This window comes from Muscardinus avellanarius (genome assembly GCF_963383645.1).
Source record: "Muscardinus avellanarius genome assembly, chromosome: 13".
Taxonomy (NCBI): domain Eukaryota; kingdom Metazoa; phylum Chordata; class Mammalia; order Rodentia; family Gliridae; genus Muscardinus; species Muscardinus avellanarius.
The window spans coordinates 97,346,411-97,370,908 of NC_137799.1; the positions used below are offsets into that span (position 1 = coordinate 97,346,411).

Genomic DNA, 24,498 nt, shown 5'->3' on the forward strand with positions numbered 1-24,498 from the left:
AGCCCACAGTGTTCTTAACTGGTGTGCACAGCTTTCCATTCTGAATACAGACACACGATACACACTGCACAACATCGTGTTTTTTGGGGGGGTGGTACCGGTGATTGAGCCAAGGGCATTGTACCACCAGGTTACACCTCCATCCCTTTTTATTTTTTATTTTGAAACAATATCTCACTAAATTGTAGAGGGTCTCACTAACACCAACACTCGCCTCCAACCTGCGACCCACCCCAGCCTCCCAAGTCCTGGGACTACAAATGGGCACCATCGTGCCTGGCTGCCCAACATCATTTTTATTTGCGTGTATGACATTCTATTCGATTAGATAGGAGAAAAACAATGACATTTTAAAAATTAGGTTTTGTTTCACGAACAAAGGAGAAGGAAATTAGCAAAAATAAAGTTGCATTCTACCTTAATAACTGAGTAGCTAACACACATTCATCTTTGCCACCTAAATAATCTGATATTATCTAGAAAGTATGACATGAAATATTTTAAATAATGCATTTAATTTTTACCTCATGCTTATTTAAAATATCCTATGTATGAGCATCTTAAAGAGATGAATATAAGTTATAAACCAGCAGCTTTATGAAAAAATAAAATTGATAAATAAAAGAACCTCCCTTAAGTATTTTGCAAATAAGAAACAAAGACATTTCAAATCAGGAGAGAAAAAGACTTTTGTGAAAGATGTCCCTATATAATGTTCGCTTATTCTGACATAATTGAATATATTCATTTATGTAGGTAAATGTCATACCAAAATATAAAATTAACACCTGAAAATGATGAAGACTTTCGATCCCTGGTATCAATTTAAAGGAAAGATCAACCAGTGGCATGTTGACCTACGGGAAAGAACCCACTGGAAGAAGCTGAAAAACACAGATGGCTCACAGAAGAAGCCGGGGGTTGGAGCGAGAGCCCTGCTTCCTCAGAGCCCGAGGACCAGGCCAGCAGCACCGGCCTGGCCCGCACCGGCCTGGCCTGGACCTATGAGGAAGGCCGGGGGTGGGGAGCAGGAGATGAAATCTGAGAAATACAGGCCATCATAGGGAAAGGGAAGGGCCACATTCCTGGCATGTTAAGGAGGACATTTTTACATTGACTGACTTTCCTACATTTACTCTCCTAAGTGTATATTGAAAACACATTTCCAAACACTTAAAGCATGTTAGAAAAAAAAGTCTCGTTGGCTCTGAGCACTTAGCATGGAGTCTGAAACCATTACTAATCTGCCCCGGAGGCAGCTCCCACAGGAGCCAGGGAGCTGGGCTGCAGACAGGCCCTCCCCGCTGTACATGTTAACCCTGCACACTGTTCCCTTCCGCTGACCTTCCGAGGAGCAAACTCCTTCCCCAGCACGCCCAGACACTGATAGGGCACACGGGCTCCTTCTCAAGAGACAGCCTAACACAGGCCAAGACCAACCATCGTACCGTTAATGGGTGGAGGAACGCTCACCCCGTGCGGCTTAAAGCCATAAATACAGCAGAGTGTTGTGGCACACCTCAGACAGGAGACGGGGCCAGCCTCAGCAACCTAGAGAGATCCTGTTCCAAAATAATAATGAAAAAAAAAAAAAAAGACTGGGGATGTAGATCAGGGGCATTCTTGCCCCTAGGCTCAACCCCCACTCTCCCCAAAATAAAAATAAATAAGATAAAGCTATAAATACCACGGCCATTCAGTAAAACCTCAGAGTACATTTTCAAGATGGCTTCAATCTGTGCTTTCCTGGACTATAATTAGCCCCCAGTAAATGTAATTTTTGTTGTTCTTCACTAGGTTGACAGGCAAAACCTAAAAAGGATATGGGCGTCATTTCACAAAATAGACTTAGGGAATTGTTTCTTTGCAAGAGGAAATATTAAATCTAAGTAGCCTTAAGGTAAGCATAGCCAGTTGTCAAACGAGAATGATCCCATAGCAAATAGTCCAAAAATTAGGAGTATCATTCAACAAATGTCATGGTTAAAAACACAAGTAGGATGGCTTGCTCTTCTGCCATTCTTTCTTTTCTCACTTTTATTTACTTAGGTATACATAATCATAAATGGCTGGTGAGACTCGCTCCAATTATTACCAATGGTTAGACTGGAGGTGCGAGGGAGACGTGGATAGTGAACAAACAGTGAAGCAGGTGCTAAGAAGAGCGTCTGCTCTGTGGGAATGGTTTGGCATTTTAACAAGGTACAACGTGTTAATTACATGAGCGCACCAGGCAAAAAACTGCCTATTTCAACTAAGTCCGGTAGTCTGGTTTCATAGTCAGGCAACCGTGGGCTTGACGAAACCCCACCTTTATTTGGGATGCCTTTTTGAAAAATCACAATTATTAAGAGCCTCAGTAATCATCAATATTATTAGATCAGACTGAGATTTAAATATTTCTTTTTCAGTCTTCTGGCATATTCCCTGGGAATTGTGCTAACTTATATGTTGATTTTAGTCAACAATCATGAATGAATATACTAGCCTATATTTATTTATTTATCTATTTATGTAAATACATAAATAAATAAATTTATGTGTTAGGGATTGAATCTGGGGTATGCTGTGAACTATACCCACTGCCCTTTCTTTCTTTCTTTCTTTCTTCCTTCCTTCTTTCTTTCTTTCTTTCTTTCTTTCTTTCTTTCTTTCTTTTGCAGGTTTGGGGATGGAACCCAGGGGCATTCAACCTCCGAGCTACACCCGCTGCCCTATTTTTTATTCTTTATTTTGAAACCGGGTCTCACTGAGTTGCAGAGGGCCTCACTGCGTAGCTGAGGCTGTCCGCGAACCACGATCCTCCGGTCTCAGCCTTCCGAATGCTGGGATTACAAGCGTGCGCCACCACGCCCGGCTTTTTACTTTTATTTTGAAATAGGGTCTTGTTAGGTTGTTGAGGGTCTCACTAAGTTGTCAAGGCTGACCTCGAACTTAGGACCCTTCTGTCTCAGCCTCCCAAGTACTGAGATTACAGGCACCGCACCTAGCTCTAAGACTAGTTTACTAAATCCGGCAAATATGCAGGGGTGGGATAAAAGGAATGAACAAAGTTAAACCAAGTGTTAGATATTATGCTTGGGGGATGGAGGAGGTACGGAAGCCGAAGCTCTCATCCCTCTGCCTCTCTGTGACCTCAGCTGGCTCCAGAGGCCACCCTCACCCCAGGAGAGCGGGGTGGCTTCGGAAACGGGGAGCCTTCTAGACCTGCCATTGGACGAGCGACATCATTCTCACGGAGCTGGCCACGACCAGTCCCTTGGGAAGCTCCTGTGCAGAATGTCAAGGTGGGGCACACTCACGTGTTAAAACAACCCACACCCTGCCTTCCTCTTGTGGTTTTTGTAAACGTTAAGTAAGTCACATGGAGTTGTTAAAAGTTTCCATTAGGACCTCAGCGTGAGTCGCGCTGATGATTTCAGACCTTACATTACTGTCTTAAAGACCCAGGCAAGGGGCTAATTGTTCCTAAGAAGAAGATACTCAGAAATTTCCGTAGAGACGCACAGACAGAATGCCTTGAAAGTTAAAACAAACCAGGCGTGGTGGCCAACACTTGTAATCTCAGTACTTGGAAGGCTGAGAGGCAGGAGGATCCCAGTTCAGCAACTTAGTGAGAAAAATAAATAAGATAGGGGTATGCGTCAGAGGTAGAATGCCCCTGGGTTAAATCCCCAGTACAGCAAAAAAAAAAAAAAAAAAAAAAAAAAAAAGAAAAGATAAAATGAAATATAATTATATATATATATATATATATATATATATATATATATATATATATATATATATATGGTTTTGGGGCTTCTGGCATGTTCTAATTATTAACAAACTAGTGGTCAAGAAAATAAACTTTAACATAGAGAATCATTCTTTGGTTTAGACAGAGATTTCCACTACGGAGGAGATAGAAATTTTATAATTTCTAAGCCATCTCAAAGCAGACACTTGAGTGTCCACCAGAAGCACGTGGCATGTTGTTAAAACACACTCCAGGGCTCCATCTCCAGAGATTCCGATTCAGTAAGTTTGGGTGAAACCTGAGATTCCTTCTCTGTACAGATCCTGTGGCGTAGACACTGCTGGTGCGGGGCCAGGGCCAGAGCCAGCACCCTCCAGCAGGGGCCTCACTGTGCCGCTGACCAGCTGGAGGCCATGTTACTAGCCTCCTTCAGACCTAACCTCGATAGTGAAGACACTAATAGCACTGTGCTGCAGCCGCCACCTCAGGGTGAAATGGGTGAACTTACGTAGATCGCCGTTCGCGTGAGGACAGCTGTGGTTGTGCACTTCTAAGTCAGCTTTGCTCTTTACAGCTGTTCACTCTGTGATCACCACCACCCAAGGCTGTAACTGGAAGAGACCGTGAGGTCTACTGCCTCTTCTAAAACCTCCATCCAAGTTTTAAAATCCTTAATTTCATTAAACTTTAAGATTCAGAGCTTGAAAGCCTTCTTTTTCCATCTTTCTTAAAAAAGATTCTCAGAATTACAGCTGTGGCCCAACTCAAGGAAGGGAAGGAGTCGTCGTAGCCCGCATCCTTGAGTTCATCTGGCTTTGATTTTATCCTTGACTGTATCTTCTTCTACGACACCTATTTTGTCATTGCTTACTACATCTTCTCCCCTCTCTCTTTTCTTTCCTTCCTTTCTCTCTCTCCCTTTCTCTCTCTCCCTCTTTCTTTCTTTCTTTCTTTCTTTCTTTCTTTCTTTCTTTCTTTCTTTCTTTCTTTCTTCTAGGGATTGAACCCAGAGGCAGTCTACCTCTCAGCTACAGCTCCAAGTCCTTTCTTTTTCCTTATTTTTATTTTTTATTTTTGGTGGTACTGGGGTTCCTGGAAGCCCTTCTACCTCCGGGCTACACTCCCAGACCCATTTTTACATTTTTATTTGGAAACAGGGTCTCCTAAGCCAGCGCACGCGGCTGGCTTCGAACCTGCGTGATCCTCCCGTCTCTGCCTCCCAAGCGCGGGGATTACAAGCGTGCGCCACCACGCCTGGCCTCCTTATTTTTTTGAAACAGGGTCTCACTAAGTGTATGAGGGTCTTGCTAAGTTGCTGAGGCTGGCCTCTAACCTGTAATCTTCCTGTCTCAGCCTCCCATACACTGGGGTTATAGGCATGTACCACTGCACTTGGCTCCCGCCCCCTTCCTACTTAGTTCTAAACATTTCTGTGCACCACCTCAACACCCTTGTATTAAATAAAGATGAGGCCGGAGGTGTACAGTTCAGAGATAGAGCGGCTGCCTTGTATGCATACGCCTCTGGGTTTAATTCTCAACATGGGGGAAATTAATTAACTAAAACTAAAAATAAATTAAAATAGGTGGCTCAAAAATTAACTAGAAATCAACTGGGTGCTAAAATAGTTCTTCTAATATGGCTGCATGATTGCAAATACGCAAATGGACACAAGCAACTAAGGAAGACAGAAGGAAATGACAAAGAAGGGGAGGGGAAGGGGACACGGAGACACAAGGCTTACGGGAATGGCAGGTCTCTCCCGTGTAGCCCGTGCCCTCACAGTCGCAGGAGAAGCTGTCCCACGACTGGGAACATTCGCCCCCGTGTTCACAGTAGCTGGGCAAACACCTGCAGGAAAACAGACATGGCTGCTATTCCCTCTGGTCAACGTCATAGAAGAAGTGTGTCTACAAACTAACTCGACGTACACGAGGAAACCCCACAAGACTGCTGGCGACCGACTGGGTCTACCCACCATCACGACCTCCTAACGATGGTGCAAAGTTTTACTTATGCACGGGCCTGTAGCTGAGAAGTATGTATCTGTGACAACTGTCTCTTCAACATAATCTGATTTTTTTCTTTTTTCCCCATGTGACCAAATACCAATTAACATGTGGCTGGCAAGATGATTACATACATAAAATTGGCATGCTTAATAACTACAGTGCAGACATTATTCATAGGAGGGAAGGCCGAGGCCGAGGGGAGCCTCTGCTCTCTCACGACAGCGCAGGTCCAGGAGCTTTGAAGAACATCTCAGTCAGCTGTTGCCGCCTTTCGGATCTGGAATGAGTGACTCGTCACTGGGGACTTACTAGTGTGAAGACATCAGCACCTACCCCTCCTTGCCTTTCTAAGGAATTAAAGTCAAAACACCACGGTGATGCACACACACCTGTGCGGATAGCGGCACAAACCAGGAAGCCAAATCAGGGCACCCACCTAGGTGTCCATCAGCAGAGGAGTGGGTAGGGAAAAGTGGGCGTATACACACAGAGGAACTCTCCTCGGGCACAAACAAGGACGCTATTATGGCGTCTGCAGGAAAACGGAGAGAGCATCACGCTAAGTGAGATCGGCCAGGCGCAGAAAGTCCAGGGTCGAATGTCTGCTCTCGAAGGTGCAAGTTACAGACTTGGAACAAAAGGGACGTCAGATAAATGAGGGGCGAGACCCGGGCAGTAGTGGAAGGGGACGAGGGAGGGACGAAGGGGAGGCAGGAGGGGCTTGAGGAGGGAGACAGTCGGACGGTGTTATTTCCATCTGTGGAGGCATTACTACTGTGCAAGCCGCAGTACTGGGAGGGAGTCGGGCAGCGGGGTGGGGAGCGGAGGAAACTCATGAGATGCCCTGTGCACATATGAGTGTACCGCGCTTTGAGATTTTTAAAATATTTTTATTAGTGCATTGAAATGATATCATAGTGAGGTTCAATGTAATACAAACATACCTGGATACAGCTGTCATTATATTATTATTATTATTATTATTACCATAATTATTATTTTGGTACTGGAGATTGAACCCAGGGGCATTCTACTTCTGAGCTACTCTAACCCCCAGCCCTTTTTACTTTTTATTTATTATTTTCTTTATTTTGGTGCTGAGGATTGAGCCTAGAGGCATTCTACCTCCAACCTATACCCACAGATCTTTCTATTTTTTATTTTGAAACAAGTTTTTTTTTTTTTTTTTAAGTTGCTGCTGATAGCCTCAAAACCTGAGAACCTCCTGTTTCAGCCTCCCACATACTAGGACTAGAGTTGTGGTCTACAGCCTCTGACTCAGAAGCCTTTTTAGGCACAAATTAGAGAACTACTTAGACACCAGTATAACTCCTGGGATCTTAGTGTTAAAACCGCGTGAGGTTAAGAAAATACTTTCTTTATTCTTTGAACTGCATGCGAAGCAGGCAACAGTTCTTCTGCAAAGGGACAGCTTTGGGATTTTCCTCATGCGTTGGCCAGGGCGCCATTACTGTAACAAATACCTGAGCAATCACCTAGGGGGGAAGGTGGACTGGGGCGCCCAGCTTTGGAGGTCGGCCCACTCTGGGCTGCGGAGAGGCAGCGTGTCCTGGGAAGCGCTCTGCAGAGGAAGCTGCTCGCCTCCTGGTAAACACGAAGCAGAGGGACAGAAGGGCTTGGGCTCCAGTGCCCCCTCAAGGGAAGCCCCCCGTGACTCGGCTTCGTCTCACTGGGCCTCGCCCCGGAAAGCTTCTCCCACCTGCCGATAGCACCCACCGCAGGCTGGTGGCCTTTGGGGTCACTTACCAAGCCATGACACTTGGTAGCAGATACAATGTGAGCGGATCCCTCCCATTTTGCAGCCATTGACAAGAGGACAAAACAATGGCCTATAAGTGGAGAAAGTCACCCCGCCTCGCAGCTGGCGGGAGCCGTGGGAGCCTCCCGTGATCCTCTGCGGTGGATGGGCTGCACCTGCCGCTGGGCAGCTCCCCACAGAGAAGGTGGACAGGTCCTCTGGACCGCCATCCCCACCACACGACACAGCCCGGGGCCCAGGCCATGCAGTCCTCAGCCAGTGCCCAGAACTCTGGTGCCAGCGGCAAGAGAGAGGATGACTGGGACAGTTTTTACTGATAAACTCTGTATCTTTAACCCACCTATCCCCTCACCCCACAAACCAGTAAAAATTTTCACAGGGAAAATTATTATCCTGTGTCAAAAAAGTTCTTATGAGTGAATTTCCTATTCCATAAAAATTGGTTAAAAATACCACTAAAAGCCAGGTGTGGTGGTGCACACCTATTACTCTAGTACTTGGAATCTGAGACAGAAGAATCACAGGTTCAAGACTAGCCTCAGCAACTTAGCAAGGCCTGTTTCAAAATAAAAGAATGAAAGGAGCCAGGCATGGAGGTGCACGCTTATAAGCCCAGCACTTGGGAGGCAGGTTCCTGGACAGCCTCAACTACTTAGTGAGGCCCTCTTTGTGAGATCCTGTATCAAAATAAAGAATAAAAATAGGGCATAACCCGGAGGTAGAATGCCCCTGGATTCAATCCCCAGTACTGAAAAAAAAAGTGACTAAAGGGACTGGGGGTCCAGATCAGAGGCAGATTGGCCCTTGATTCAATCTCCAGTATCCCCACATCACTAAATATCATTAAAAATGACTTGTAAGCTAAAATCTGTATAGCTGGAGAAGACAATTTAATGGCAGTTTTTAAAACAGAATGATCATCAAGGTAGTAAATTCTGAAAGGCCTACCATATGTAGGTATTACGTTTTAGTGTTCAAATCTGTAGCGATAGTTTATTAATCTTTAAGTTCCATTTTTAATTGACAATAGTCATACAGACTTATGGGCCGCAGTGTGAGTTATCAATAGGGCGTCGGCTGTGTAATGATTTCCATTCTTAGACGTACTGACAGCAGATGCCATGGGGAGGGCACTAAGACATCGCATACGTACAGAGGTATCGTTCTAACAGTGCTTCTAACCAAATGACTATTTAACCCCAAATTACTAGAGAGACAAGGCAGTGTGAAGTGAGTGTGTTTATAGTACTTGATTCTTAAAACTTAAAATGGTTCTATCTTCTCTGTAACCTGTCACTGCGCACAGATCTCCATCGACCTCTGTGGCTCAGACTTTTCTAGAAAGAGATGACTTCTTCTGGCTCCTACAGAGTATCCAGTGCCCGTGTCTCCCCGATATCATCCAAAAGGTATCATGGTTACAAAAACTGGGTTAAGATCAATGAACCTAGCAACTTGGGACCACGTTAAGTAAAACCTTAGAAGGTATACAGCTTTTAATCAAACACTATTATTTGAAAAAAATGTGGTCTCTACAACTAAAGATGCAATTCTCTAATCCCCCCTGTATGATTGACTATTCCCTTCCCTGAAGAAAGATAACAGAAAAGAGAGGAATTCATTTCTTCCCCCACCTGTCTACTTTTTTTTTAAACTTTAAAAACAGACATGCCACAATGACCCACCCGGCGGACCCTCACCTGTCTGTGATGCCGCAGGTGTCCATCTGGAGGTCGCTGAAACTCCCCAGCTCCCCCTGCTGTACCGAGATGGGATCCACCGCGGTGTCGCCGATGGAGATGAGCCGCAGGCAGCCCTGAAACCCTCCCTGGGGCCCTTCACATCCAGAGCTGTTGTGGGGACAGCCTGGGGACAGAGAGAAGAGGGGGAAGTCAACAGCGGCCACCGCGCCTCCCTGCGCGGGCCGCAGCTTCCCCTGAGCTGTGGACACCCGAGGAATGACTTGACATTGCTCAGTAGAAGGCCATAGGGCAGAGTGGATCTAATGCAAGAAAATTCCTGGAACTCGGACTTTTTTTAAAAATTGAGAGAAATCAGATTTAAGTTTCCAATAACAGGAATTATCTCACATCAAACGAAGACATATTTGGCTTCTTTTAAAATCTCGTGTGGTTTAGGATATAGAGGTTAATGTGGAGGTGGAATTAAGGTAACATAAAGCCTTGCCCATATTTTATTTAGGAGAGGCTGCTTTATGAAGCAGGAGAAATGCTACTTAAAAATGTAGCTGGAAGCTGGGCGTGGTAGCACACGCCTGTTATCCCAGCATTCAGGAGGCTGAGACAGAAGGATCTGGGTTCGCGGACAGCCTCAGCTACTTAGTGAAGCTCTTTGCAACTCAGTGAGACTCTGTTTTAAAATAAAGAATGAAATATGGGGCTAGGGGAGTAGCTCAGCGGTAGAATGCTTCTGAGTTCCATCTTCAGTACCGCAAAAAAAAAAAAAAATGTAGCTGGATACTTCTATTTATATCTACCCAGCAGGTGCGTTTCTGTGCTGTGATGTGCGTGCACTTGAAAATACTTAAAAACATTTCTTTAAAGCTGACTGGACAAAAATACTTAGATTGGCTTTCCTAGTAACAATCTTTTATTAGATGCTTGGGTCACATATATAACCAAAGGTAATAGGAGACAGCACGCTGCTCTGGCATATAGTGTTACATAGAGTAATTTAGCGGTATAGACTATTCTGTGAATAAAATAAAGACAGAAGACATTTGATTATTTCCAATTTAATGGGCTAAATATTAAAAGTCTCAGCACGCACATCAACTAGTCGCACCTAAATTCGAACTGGAGATGCATCTGACACGACGTCCCTTGACTGTGGGCGTTTCCAGAGAGCGTCCCGTGTGAGTGTGAGCAAGGGCGTGGCCTTAATTTATGTTGAACAGTATGGGTTTCACATTAGTCCAGACTTAGAACACCTTGTGGATGTTTCTCATTAACCTTTGATCTGAAATTTTTAGTCACTAGTACAATTCCAAAAACCTAAACTTCCCCGCCCTCTACTGAGCTGCAATATATAACCTCCTTAACGGAACTTTGATCCATGTGTTGGCAAAGGAGTAAGAAAAAGAAGAGAGCGCAGAAAGAAGGCAGGAAAGACAGAGCGGTGATTATAACATAGCTTGCTGTTTAAAAACAACTGCGCACCCAAAATCGGAAGGCACTTACCTAAATCAGGGGTCTGCAAATGTTTTCTGTAGAAGACCAGAGGGTACGTGCCAAGGTTTTGTGGATTATAATATAGTCTCTGTCCAACATTCTCTTAATTTTTTACAAACATTTAAAAATTATAAAATCATTCTTTGCTTTGACCCATATAATATCAAGTCATGGGCCATAGTTTGTCTACCAATGATCAAAATTTTACTTTAATATACAAAAATGAAAGAATTTCATTTCATAATGGCATAATTCCAAATGCTATCAATTGAATTAACAATTTGTGTGTTACGGAATGCTAGTTTTTGAATATTTTTATTATTTGCTCTATTTTTAAAAAAGCTTCCGTCAATTTCACAAGCACTCTTATTTCAAGCTTGTAGGATATAATCCCTTAATTTATTTCTTCAATCACTTCAGTATTAAGTATTTAAGAATGATTGTGGAACTTACATGTTTTTCATGGATCTCTTTTTGACCTTATATTATTAATCACTAGTACAATTTCAATAAACAGGCAAGGAAGATTTCCCTTAATATAATCAGTGCGTCAGTCCCACGGATGAATGGGGTGGAATGGGCCCCCCTAAAGCCTGCCGTGGGATCGCTCAAAGAGAGCTCCAGCGTGTGGTCTTTAACATGCCAAAACGGGCAATGGACCTCAGCTGAACCGAAGGCTGCTTCTGCGTGAAGAAATGAACGACTTCTGACTTGTGCACATCAGTTAAACTTATCACTCACGTAATGCTGCTAAAATGGTCAAATCTGTGGTTTTCTAAAGTTTCAGTGCAAATGTGTAAGTTCAGCCCAATAGGCATGCATATGGAAAAGGCCAAATCCACCAAAAAAAGCTAGACATATTCAAAAGTATTTCTAAAAGTAACCTTTATGGCGGCAGTTCTATCAAAAGTAAAAGCAGACAGAAAATTGCCCGAGAGCAGTAAAATTGGAGAGCAGAACCTAAAAATAAAATAAGGCAGAGTCCTGTAGTAGAATACATGCATTCTTGTGAAAAATGTTACTAATATTTTTCTAGGTGTAATATATGATCTATTTCACAGTAATAATGAATAAAATTATGATATTAATAAAACCAACAAGCATTTATTACATCGGAGCTTATATGTTTACGGAAGCATGCTCTTGAGTTATGAGACATTACTAAATCTTGCGTGCAGAATGCTAAAGTCTAAATGGTGGTACCACGCTCATTGCCTAACAAGTGATTTTCCCGTAGTTAATTTTATTAGGTGTATTTTAGAATTTAGATGGCATTTCCTTTCTATCTCTCTGAGCACTTCCTAAACCTTTACTTTTGAAGTGACAGCTCTTGTATCTATTGACTTATTTGCCAAATAATTTGTTCCTTAGGATGGTCATAAAGTCTACCCTATGCAGCAAACATCCTAATACAAAGGTCAGGCGCGCAGCCCTCAGACCACTGGGAAATAAAACAGTCGGAGTCTCCAAGACTGACATCCATCGTCCACTCCGACAGTCGCTCTCTGGAAGGGTTCTCTGGGGAATGTCAACGTTCACACATAATCCAGGTGCTGACAGTCCTTGTAAGGGGTGAATTTTACTTTCACATTGTTCTCTTTCTAGCATAATTTAAAAATATCTCTAGAAAGAAAGTGGAAAATTGCAGAGCTAGCCTAATGAAGACTTGGAGAAGAAGCACTGGTCCCTGGCAGAGTGGAACGACATGCCCAGTGACTGAGGGCTTGCCACCTGAGCACACAAGGATGAGGAGCCATGACCCCCTCCACAGCCGCCCTTCCCAAGTTTTCTCTACATACACGGACGCCAGGTTTCCTAGTTGCACTCAATCGACGAGGTGGCAAAATCTGTTTATTATTGTTCAGGAAAGGCTGACTTGCACTTTGACTAAGGTAAATGTTTCTGTGCATTGCCCCTTGGCAGGGAAGGGACGCTGCAGCAGCTGAGAGGGTTCACTTCCTAATCACGTTGGGCAAAACACAAGCTTTCTCCATCAGCATTTGAGAAAGTCGTATGTAAGATGCTCTAGAGGAGCCAGCACCTGCGCAGGGTGATAAAACCTGCACACAAAACAGAGGAAGAGTAAGGAGGCTCTCCGAGCGCTGCAGTGCTACGGAGTCCGTGATGTGAGGGAGGGGAGTTCTGCAGAGCCTGTCCCTAGATGCGGGCCTCTGCTTCAGCGTGTCCGGCAGACATGCCCTGCAGCTCTCAATCAAAGTCTTTCTTATTCCCCATTAAATACAAAGGAATCCTGGCCTGGTGCAGGGGCGCGTGCCTGTAATCCCAGTACTTGGGAGGATCCTCCCAGACAGGAGGATCGCAGGTTCAATGCCAGCCTCTGTAATTTAGCAAGAATCTGTTTCAAAATAAAACTTTTAAAGGGCTGGAGGTGTGGCTCAGAGGTAGAATAGCCCTGGGTTCAACCTCTGGTACTTAAAAAAAGAAACCCCACAAAGAACCCAGCATAGAGACTATTTAATAACACTGTTATTTACTTGAAATTCGATAAGAGAGCAGATCTGAAGGGGCCTTAGTGCTCTTTACACACGAGTGGTAACTATGTGTGGCAGCGTGTGTTCATTACTTTGACAGCTGATCAGTATATAGTGCATATTTATATTAAGCTATATATGTAAGCTTTGTCGCTTAAGTATTTTAAAACAATCGTTTAATGGAGGGATTCCTGGCAGAGGGGCTGCAGCTTCGGGATAAGGCTGAGTTGGGGAGGCAGCGAGGGGTTCTGGCCGTAGACCAATCATCCTGGGCCTGCATCCTCACGAGATAGTCTCTCTGTACGTTCTCTGTCTCTGTAACCACGGTTCACGTTTTTATAAGGACATCCATCAAATTGGACAGGGGGCCACCTTAATGACCTTATTTTTCATTAAAAACTTAATTTAATATCACATTCTGATTGGCACATAATATTTGTACATATTTATGAAGCCTTGTATATCAACCAACTCAGGGCAGGCATCGTATCCATCACCTTGAACTTATATCATTTATAGCAAATACACTGAAGATCTCTCTTCTAACTCCTTTGAGATGTGCAGTGCATGACTGTCAGTTATGTGCGTCCCCTGTGCACAGAACACTAGGACATGCTCCTCCCATCCAGCTGTAACCTGCACCTGTCAGGCAACGGTTCCCAATCTTCCTCCCTCCTCTCCCTGGTCTCCAGTAACCATTATCCTACTCTTAACTTATACAAGATAAACTTTTTTATATTCTGCCTATGATGTTGCTTTTTGGTACTGGAGACTGAACTCAGGGGCAATCTACTTCCAAGCTTTTTTATTTTATTCATTCATTCATTCATTCATTCATTCATTAGCAGTACTGGGGATGGAACCCAGGGGCATTCTACCTCCAAGCTACACCTCCAGCCCTATTTTTCTTCTTTATTTTGAAACAGGGTCTCACTGAGTTGCAAAGGACCTCACTAAGTAGCAGAGGCTGGCCTTGAACCCGGATCCTCCTATCTCAGTTTCCCAAATGCTGGGATCACAAGCGTGCACCACCATGCCCAGCTCTTTATTTTTTATATTGAAACAGGGTCTTGCTAACTGGCTAAGAGTCTTGTTAGGTTGCTGAGGCTGGCCTCAAATCTATGATCCTTCTATCTCGGCTTCCTAGCTACTGGGATTCCTGAAACGCACCACTGTGCCTGGGGGTGTTTGTCTTCCTGTGCCTTGTTTATTTCACATAATGGAATCCAGGTTCATTCATGCCGTAGCAAATGACAAGATTTGCTTCTTACGTCTGAATCGTGCTCCTCTGAGTATAAACGCCACGTTGTCTCATGGGTTTGTCTGTTGATGGACATTTAGGTTGATCCCGTAACCTGGCTGTTGCAGATCAGGCCCTCGTACATGGGAGCACGGAGGTGTAATCAGCGTGCTGACTTCATCACCTTTGGGCACAGACAGGCAGAAGGAATGCTAGATCTTAGTAGACGGTCCTCACGTTAGCTGTTTTAGCGGCCACACTCTTTTTCATAATGGCGGCACTAATTTACCTTCCCACCAACAGCGCAGAACTTTCTCCACGGTCTCACCAGCGAGGATCTTATCCCAAATGTGGTCACGTTCTGAGGTACTCATGAACTTGGGGGGCGAACAAGCCAACCCCGCATGGCGCCCCTGAAGCAAGTAGGACTCTACCTGTGCACGCGCACACTTGGGTTGTGGTTGGTGGTGTTTGCTTTGTACAGAAGCTGCCGCTTCTCACGTTTGGGCCACACTTTAGAATCCCTGTCTGCGGCCATGATCAGCCTTATCATTTCTCTCACTTTGCTCTGTGGTTCATGAGCATGAATGTTATTCTAGCTCTCAGGCCACTCATAATCTTAACAACACGAAACAGGACACTTGTTGCTGGCATTTTGGCTTTCTGTTGAAATTAGCCTCTCATGCACTGTGTTTTACTTTTAAGAATATTCTCAGGGTGTATTTGAGGAAGCCTTTTCCCTTTGGCTACTGCCTAAGTGTCTTGAACTGAAGGACAGAGTGTCTGATGAAGATTCAGACAGAGGTTGGGACGCGAGTCAGCTTTGTATCGTCGTCATGACAGATTATCACGGATTCAGAGGCTTAAGGCGGCATCCATCCATCGGTTACATCCCAGTGTACAGCTGCAGGGGGGCTGGCCTGCTTATTCTGCCAAGAGCCTCGCAAGGACAAGGTGGAGGTGGCACCAGTCTGGACTGTTAAACGGAAGCTCTGGGGAAGAATGTGCTTCCAAGAGCGCCCAGGCTTTTTGCAGAATTCCGTTCCTTGTGGTTGCAGGAAGGAAGCCCAGTCTCCTGACTGGCTGTCAGCAGGAGCCACCCAGCTCCTTCGGGCTATGTTAGGGCTTCAATATAGAATGCTCCTGGGAAAAGCTCACGTATTGGCAATGCATGAGTGTTCAGAAGTGAAACCGTTGAAATGGAGCTCTACTCCCATCAGTGGAGACAGCCACTGAAGGGTTAGCGATTTGATTAAATTACTGGGTGGCAATTTAGGCATGTAGACTATGTCTGTCTCTGGTGGTTGCTGCTGTCGCCTTTCCTCCTCCTCCTCCACCACCTCCTCCCCCTCCTCCCCCTCCTCCCCTCCTCTCCCTCCTCTCCCTCCTCTCCTCCTCCTCTCCTCCTCTTCCTTTTCCTCCTCCTCTCACATTCCTCCTCTCTTCCTCCTTCCTCCTCCTCCTCTTCCTTCTTCCGCTCTCTCTCTGTCTCTCCTTTCATCGCCATTGAATTGGTCTTCTCTTTCTTCTGCCATACAAGCAGCATGATGTCTGCCTTGGAGTCAGCCAACTATGAACCGTACCTCTGAAACCCTGAGCCACATAAACTTTTCTTCATGTTGCTTGTGTCAGGTGTTTTGGTCACCACGACAGAAAAGTGGACTGAAATAGGCTGCCTACATCCTAGTCACGGTGACAGACCCGTCTCCTAACCAGCAACAGGCTGCCTACATCCTAGTCACGGTGACAGACCCGTCTCCTAGCCAGCAACACTGCATAGCACATTTCTCTAATTTCCCTGGATCACTCTTGAGTTTCTCTTCTGCCTTCAGAGTCCAGTCAGTTAAGTGCTCATATGATTGCATCGAGCCCACCCAAATAATTCAGGACAAGATCCCTTTGTTAAGGTCTGAACCCTAGTCACACCTGCAAGGTCTTCTATGCTGGGTGACATATTCATAGGTCCCAGGCATCTTTGGGAGTCATTTTGCCTACCACAATTACATATTTCTTTGTGAAATGTTTGTTTGTATGCGTCTGTCTTTAGAGAAATCTCTAGTATTTTCAGAAGGAAACAGGATTGTACATGAACATACATTCTCAGTGAGAGCCGTATTTCACATTTCCTATTGTTTATTCCAGTAGTTTCTCTCCGGACCTTTCCCACCTGGGTTAACAGTTATAAAACAAAGGCATCTGGGTCAAACTCTATAATCCATTTCTGCCATATGGACTTGAGCCCTCATTCTAGTAGCAAACATCCCTGTTCAGTTTACTGTTCTTTAGCACATGGTTTGGAAAATTTTTGTTAGAGGTAATTATTTGTCAGTATCTCATAGGCTGAGATCAGACATAAGGGATATCTTGTAACTCATACTTGGAAACCCTTAATTCAACATCATCCTCAGCTATGACATTTCTCAGATCACTAACCATCTTGGGGAATTACTCCTAAAGCTCATTTGTCTATTAAAAAGGTAGGCATGTGGCATCGCTCGCTCCGGAGATAGCCCACGTTTCCCCTTAAAAGTGTATTTCTTGTTTTTTTTTATTATCTATGTCTCTGAAAAGAAATTAAAAAGGTAAAAAAGTTAAATAGACTGACACATAGCTGTATTTTCTTTCTTTCTTTCTCCTTTCTTTCTTCCCTTGTATCTCATAATTTCATCCATTCAAGATGAATGATGTAAAAAATATGAAGCTCTTCGGGGTTTACTTTGTGTTTCCCTGGAGGAATAAAACATCTTACTGGAGATATAAGTGTACAGCTACTCAAAGATAAATCGAGGCGAAGTAAAACTTAAAGAGTTCATTTGATCCAACAGTGATTTACAAATGGGGCAGCCCTCAACTGGAAGTGATTCCAGGGTCTGCCGTGTGCGTAGAAGGGGAAGGCTCTTTTGTAGGACCAGCATGGGAGCGATTTCGCGGGCTTGTGCTCCCTCTCCCCTCCCCCTGGTTAATTACAGTTAGACAACTGCCTTTGTTTGGTTTATCTTTCTGGAAAAATCCCTGGTTATATAAATTAGTTGGTGGCTTCTGACTGATTAGCCTTAAGTTTGATTTTTTTAAAAATATAGGCCTTAATAAGAAATAACTCAAATTCAGTTTTGTCTCATGTTTGCAAGCCAAGTTTTTTTTTTTTTTTCCCCTTAGGGATTTTTAATTTACTTTAACAATATAAATACACTGCTCTTTGTGTGGCAAAGACCAATTCAATGAAGGCTTTAATAGATTTGAAAGTGCACAGATTTCACGTGAGACCCGACACATGCTGATGAAGTAAGCATATTGCAATGCACAGAAATGCATACAAAAGTTTTCTCCACTAGACTTATATTTCTCTTTATATATAATTTTTCATTCTAATACAAAGGAGGGTGTGAATGGGGGTGGGACTCAGTGGTAGAGTCTTGCCCAGTATGCAGAGGGCTACCATGGGTTCCATCCCCAGAACAGCAAAGAAAGAAAAGAACAGGAGATCTATGTGTTACTTGAACCTTTCCAGTAATAATTGCGCCTGACGGAGTCACCCAGGCCACACCCTGGTGTTTAGGTCCCCACCAAGTGTGTGGTGAAATGTGGAATTTCCCACCTACCTGAAAACTTTCTGTCTTGAGAATGAGTTTTCTTATCACATCCGTAGTGATAGGAGCGAGAAGGGAGAGATTTAACATACAGAATCCATGTCTGGCATGACGCAGTTCCTTGCACTGTCTGTTCAGTGTCTCTCAGAAGATTCTGGAGCCCTGGCTGTGTGTGTGTGTGTGTGTGTGTGTGTGTGTGTGTGTGTGTGTGTGTTCTCTTTATTCAATAGCCAGCTGGCCTTTCCAATCCAGAGTGTGCACCTGTGCCTGTCCTCTCTCTCACTGGCCCCTGCAGCAACACCACAAGCTGAGTGGCTTGTTACTCCCCGTTCTAGAGGCTGGAGTCCGAGACAAGGCCCAGGGAGACTTGGTCTATGCAAGGGCCTGCTTTCTGGCTTTCTGGCTTTTAGATGGCCATCACCTTGATGTGTCTTCACATAACAGAAAGAGGGCTAGGGAAATTTCTGGGTCTCTTTTAAAAGGGGCACCGATTCTATTCTGAGGAGTTCACTCTTATGACTTAATTGTCCTCTAAAACCCTCAATACCATCACCTTACGGGGTAATATTTCAGTACTCTAATTTTAGGAGAGCACAAACATTGCGTCTTTAGCGCCAAGAGAATACCAGTTACGCCATGGATCCGTTTAATGTACTTGTCTTCTATTCATGTTTATGCTATTTCTGATGTTCAAAAGTTCTTTATAGTTAATTCTATCCTTCCCATCACTCACCCACTCTGTGGTGTGTGTGTGTGTGTGTGTGTGTGTGTGTGTGTGTGTGTGTGTGTTTAGTACTGGGGATTGAACCCAAGGGCATTCTACCTCTGAGACACATCCCCAGCCCTATTTTGTTTTTATTTTGAAACAAGGCCTCGCTAAGTTGAGGCTGTCCTTGAACCTGTGATCCTCCTGTCTTGGCCTCCCAAGCGATTACAGGTGTGCACCACCATACCTAGATATTTCCTTCCTACTTAAAAAAATCTATTTATTTTCCTATCTATAAATTGATCTGTGTGAAAACGAGTCAGAGACATGGATTGAACTGTATACAGCAATGGAAGCCAATGACTGTGGGTGATATGACTTGTTTTACCTTTGTGAGCTGTGAGAAGCATAACATTATCTACACATTATTGAGGTTTGATTATGACATTTGAAAAAAGCCCCACTTGTTTTTGTCTACTGTGTGTTGCTAACATGTACTTTGTTTTAATGTTATATGAAATCGTCACGTTGCTAGCTGGGCGTGATGGTGGACTTCACTCACTTCCAAAGTACAGGGTATCACCTGGCTCCATCCGCACAGTCTCCAGGGGCCGTGTGGCCCCGTGGCCGTCCACTGCCACACTCAAGCGGCCCCACCTAGCAGACAAGGACACCGAATGCCACTGCCCATCGCTCAGTCCAGCACCTAGCAGAAGTAGAGTCAGTTAGAGGAACCGTAAGTTAGGAACACGGTCAACACTTAAAAACAATTTTTCACATCCCTGAATAAGTCAGAGGAGTATTTACCTGTTGGCACATTATTGACATTATTCCTTTAATGAAAGGATTCCATTTATTATGACAATAATATGGATGAAAGCACTGCCCCTTCTAAAGAGTCACTATAATAAATTCTGACCATGCGCCTCAGGTGACGCCTTGAATTTAATTATCCAATAGACACGTCAAAGTCTTCATCCAGGGAGCTCGAAATGCAGTTCAGTTAATCTTCAAATGCAAAAGGTACTTGCTTCACCGAATCTAACAAAAGAGAAATTCTTCCCGGAATCTGGAGAGGGAGTTAATAAAGTCAAGAGTAATGATGGAAGGCTTTGAGTCAGGGGAAAAGATCACTTAGGGTGCCAGGTAGCGCCCCATTCAGATGGGCTCTGCTTTCAGTGTCTGACCTATTTGATAGCTTTGTACTTGGAGCAGAATTGACAACAAGGAAAATCATTTTAAGTTATTTGTTTATTTAATTATTTATTTATCCATTTATTGTGGTCCTAGGGACCGAGCTCAGGGACAATCTGCCTCAGAGCTACACTTTTTTGTTTTAAAGCAGGGTGGGCAACTGAGGGTCTCATTATGTTGCAGAGGCTGGCCCCAATCCTATTGTCTCAGCTTCCCCACTAATAGAACTATAGGTATATGTCATCATACTCAGCTTGCAGAAAAAATTTTATCCACAGATACGAAAATTATTTTACCTGCGAGGTAAGCTTGATTCCTGATCCATTTTGTAACATGTATCTTTGAAATATTACCAGGTGAAAAAATATAGATTACCTCTAGTGCTTTTAAACACTTTGATGTCTCAATTTATCATAAAAGGCAATTCATTATGTTATATTATTTAAAAGGGTTAACTGTATTATTATACTACAAGTTATTAAGTAATGTGGATGTGATGGTAAATATATAAAAATAGTGTGCTTTTGTATAAAATATACCTCTAGTTGATTCCTAAACATTTAAAAATAGTGTGCTTTTGTATAAAATATACCTCTAGTTGATTCCTAAACATTTAAAGTATTAAATAATGATGTTTAAAAGAAGGTACAGTGGCCGGGCGTGGTGGCGCACGCTTGTAATCCCCGCGCTTGGGAGGCAGAGACAGGAGGATCGCGCAGGTTCGAAGCCAGCCATGCGCGCTGGCTTAGGAGACCCTGTTTCTAAATAAAAATATAAAATAGGTCTGGGAGTGTAGCCCGGAGTTAAAGGGCTTCCAGGAACCCCAGTACCACCAAAAAAATAATAAATAAATAAATAAATGAAGGTACATGAGTTTTTGCAAAGTTAATATATTATTAAATTCCAAAGGTAGCATCTCTTAAAATTTAAGAATTAACCATTAAGCCAGGTGTGGCGGTACATTCCTAGAATCTGACTACTTGAGAGGCTGTCAGGAGGATCACAATATCAAGGCCAGCCTTAGCAATTTAGAGAGCCCCTCAGCAACTTAGCAAGACTTTGTTTCAAAATGAAAAATTAAGTGGGTTTGGGGTACAGCTCAGAGCTAGAATGCTCTTGGGTTCAATCTACAGTTAAAAAAAAATCACATAATATTTCAGTTTCCCTTCTTAAAACAAGTGAGAGTAATGTGTAAGAGGGGAAAACTATACTTTGAAGTCAACCAGGATAATTAGATGTCTTCAGGCATTATCTATAAACATTGGATTATTTGATTTTCTGGGCCTCTGTGCCTCTCATATTTAGGTTGCTTAATGCAGACAATGACCATTGTCTAGATACGCAAATGATTTTTGCTTGGCAAAAATATAGTTGACCTACTCTCTCCCCCCATCTCATACCATGGAATAAACTACTTTACATTCTAGATAAATCATTTTATCTGACTACTTACATGTCTGTGATTCTCCAAAGTATCCTTTGAGTTTGTTGTAACATTTTATGGGTTCTCTCATTTATTTATGGGTTAAGTCAAATCCTTGACAAGTTCTTTTTATAATAGTGTAAAGTCCTGATGGTGCCCTCTTTCAAAGCATCTCTTGACAAATGATAGTGGATTTGGGGATAGTTTTTCTGGTCATTTATCAGCCAAATAATTTGTTCTCTTTTTTTCTGTTACAATTGACTATATTTTATACCCAAAGAAATCAGATACAGTAGAATTTATAAACATTTTAATGAGAAAGTATTAAAGCAATTGTGCAATTGCTCACAGCATAGCTGCTTTTTAAAACAGGTTTGCACATGAAAATAATTTTTTGTCAAAAAGTAAAATGAGCAAAATATCACTCTTGTGAAGCCACATGAGCTGGGCCAAATTTTGATGTGATTTAAGGACTTTGATTCTATTCAATTCCAGTTATTTTGCAACCCAGATCTGGAGAAAGTGCTGGGTACTAGAATCTCTGCAACATTTCAGCAATAAAGCTTAACTACTGAAGGAAACGATTCGATTCACCTTTGAAATGGACAAAGGAGATTGCTGGGTATCTGTTGGATGGTAGGATTAATCTGGCTTTATATGCTTATAAATCGTTATCTTTGATGGGGTTATTTTACACCTGTGTAGTGACAGAAACTATCCTGTAAAAATCAGGCAGTGATGCATGTAATGCCTGCTCTCAGACAGACCCCCGGTGTTTGGGGGAGTCATTCATTCTTCTCTCTTGGACACCAACAAGATATACTAGGTTTGCATTAATTTGCAATTTCCTTTTAGCTCTCCTTTCTGACTATAAGTGTATAGAACTGGCTCTATGGTATAAGGGTAACTAAAAATCTAAAAAAAAAACACACAGACCTATTTTATATTTTTATTTGGAAATGGGGTCACACTAAGTTGCTGAGAGCCTCACTCAGCAGCTGAGGCTGGCTTTGAAACCGCGCGATCCTTCAGTCTCAGCCTCCCAAGCGCGGGGATTACAAGCATGCGCCACCACACCCGGCTTTTAGTCTTTATTTTGTTTTTCATTTATCTGGGATAAGAGGCGGATGGGTCCAGATTCTAACATCTGGGCCGGCTGGAGTATTGCAGAAATCCCAAGTAGGTTCGCCCTCTAATCTACTCTTCACAGATGTGGAATATCTAATAAGCAGTATTCAACAGCAGTCTGGTGTTTGATAATCCCCAGGTCTCCAGCAAGATGTCTGCCTCCTCTGCCTTTTCTTAGACGCCATGATTTCTTAAGAGAAACCCTCGTTTGGTTTTGCTGCCAAGGTAGGGATGATGCTGACTTAGCACTCAGTCGGAACGCGGTCAGCTCTGCAGCTGCCGAGTTTCCCCACCCACACAGCAGAGCGTCACATCTACTGTTAGATTTGCCCAACGTGGACCGAGCTCAGAGAGAGCCCGAGTGCGGTTGGCCATCATGCTAAAGGCGTCAGATTTCTTTCCTGTGGTTCTCTCTGCAAAGAAGTCCTGAGGGTTACCGCTGCACGGGTAGGAGCAGCTTAGGCTTAGGGGCTCCCATGATTTTCAGTGAGAAGGGTGGCAGGTAGAGGAGTGAGCTCCATCCCTGATGACAGGTTACCTATTAAAATAAATCATTCATCAGTGAAAGAAGAGGAGCTCTTGGTGTCTGCTGGCATCTTTGAGGATGAAGCAATACTGATCCACTCTGCTGTATCTAGACTATTCCTCCACAGAAAAGAAGAGCAGGGAGGGGAGACAAGAGGAAGGGAGAAAAAGAGTGAATATCTGCGTGTACTGCCTGGGTCACGAGGGCTCCTCGTACTTTTTTTTGGAATGGAGGCAGAGTGTGCCAAAAATGGGGCTAAGCATATTTTATATTTTTTCTTATGTGTCGGTATTATATCTACAGGAATGTGTACTGCTGTTTCTGGTTTTAGTCAGGTTTTCTGTTGCTATGACCAACAGAATACCCGAGAAGCATAACTTCAAGAAGGAAGAAGGAAAGGTTTATTTGGTCCTCGTGTTTGAGTTTCTGTCCACGATAGGCTGGCTCTAAGACAAAAACCATGATGGGAGAGTAAAGCTATTCTTGGTCATGGCAGCCAAAAGCAGAAAGAGAAAAGGAGGAGACCAGGGACGTAGAATGTCCCTGGGACCACCCCCGACTGACCCGCTTCTTTCAGCCCCATCCCGCCTCTGAACCTTGCTGCTTCAGGGACAGCTTTCAACACATGAGGCTTTGGGGGACATTTCAAACCCAAGCCATAACACTTGTATCTGATAATTTGGGGTTTATAACACTAGCAATGGCTTTATGTCCCACATATAAATAGTCCAGAGTAACCTAAGAGCAAACTCTTCCTCCAAATAAGCAGACTATCAAAGATTAATCTTTTGTTGTTTGTAAGGCTTAGGGAGCAAATGGTTACCTGCTGTGACATCCTTCCAGGATTGTCCTGGCTGGAAGAGACTCAACTTAAGTTTTCCATCCTCAAGAAAGAGGAGGAAACTTCCGGAACCTCGCCAAAGATCGCAGAAAAGCAAATGTCCTGCTTTGCTCCATGTACGAAACTGGAAAGTGACAGCGATTGTGTCCTTCCCGGCGTGGCCTGGCAGAGCCAGGTAACTCTCAGAGCTCAGAAAAGTCACGGGGACGGTCTGTGGTTGTGGACACCAGAAGGACATATTTCCCTATGAACAAAATAAAAGGGCGTGTTGAAAGGCCATACACGAGTGCTTCTCTCCGAGTAAAGACAGATTTTGCAAAGATTTACAAGAACTTTTCTTCAATATAGGATTTATAAATTAATTTACGTGGTTAAAGCTTTAAGTTTTTGATATTTATCTTCTGTTCAAATGTAAGTATTATCATAATTGGGAAAACCTATTCCGGTGGCATTTTTTTTGGTAAAATTCTCCACTTTCCTATTGTTTAGTTAGCCAATAAATCTCAGTATAATTTAATTCAACAGAAATGTATTCTATGTCAATTATTTTCAAGTTCTCTGCTACACTTGAGAATGCAAAAATAAACAGGACATTTTTCATATTGTCATACTGTTCTCATAAACAACTTTCGGTCTTTC

General features: G+C 43.4%; 1 protein-coding gene across 1 annotated transcript in view; it reads right to left on the reverse strand.

Annotated features, from left to right (window-relative positions):
• Window positions 1–24,498, reverse strand: part of LOC308272287 (contactin-associated protein-like 3) — a gene marked incomplete at both ends in the record, with an annotated part of 163,953 nt that overhangs the window by 41,066 nt on the left and 98,389 nt on the right. Inside the window, 4 exons of the mRNA XM_080709029.1 lie at window positions 5,484–5,590; window positions 9,232–9,397; window positions 19,310–19,453; window positions 23,842–24,103. Of these exons, the coding sequence (XP_080565155.1) occupies window positions 5,484–5,590; window positions 9,232–9,397; window positions 19,310–19,453; window positions 23,842–24,103 (679 nt within the window). The remainder of the gene's footprint in view (window positions 1–5,483; window positions 5,591–9,231; window positions 9,398–19,309; window positions 19,454–23,841; window positions 24,104–24,498) is intronic.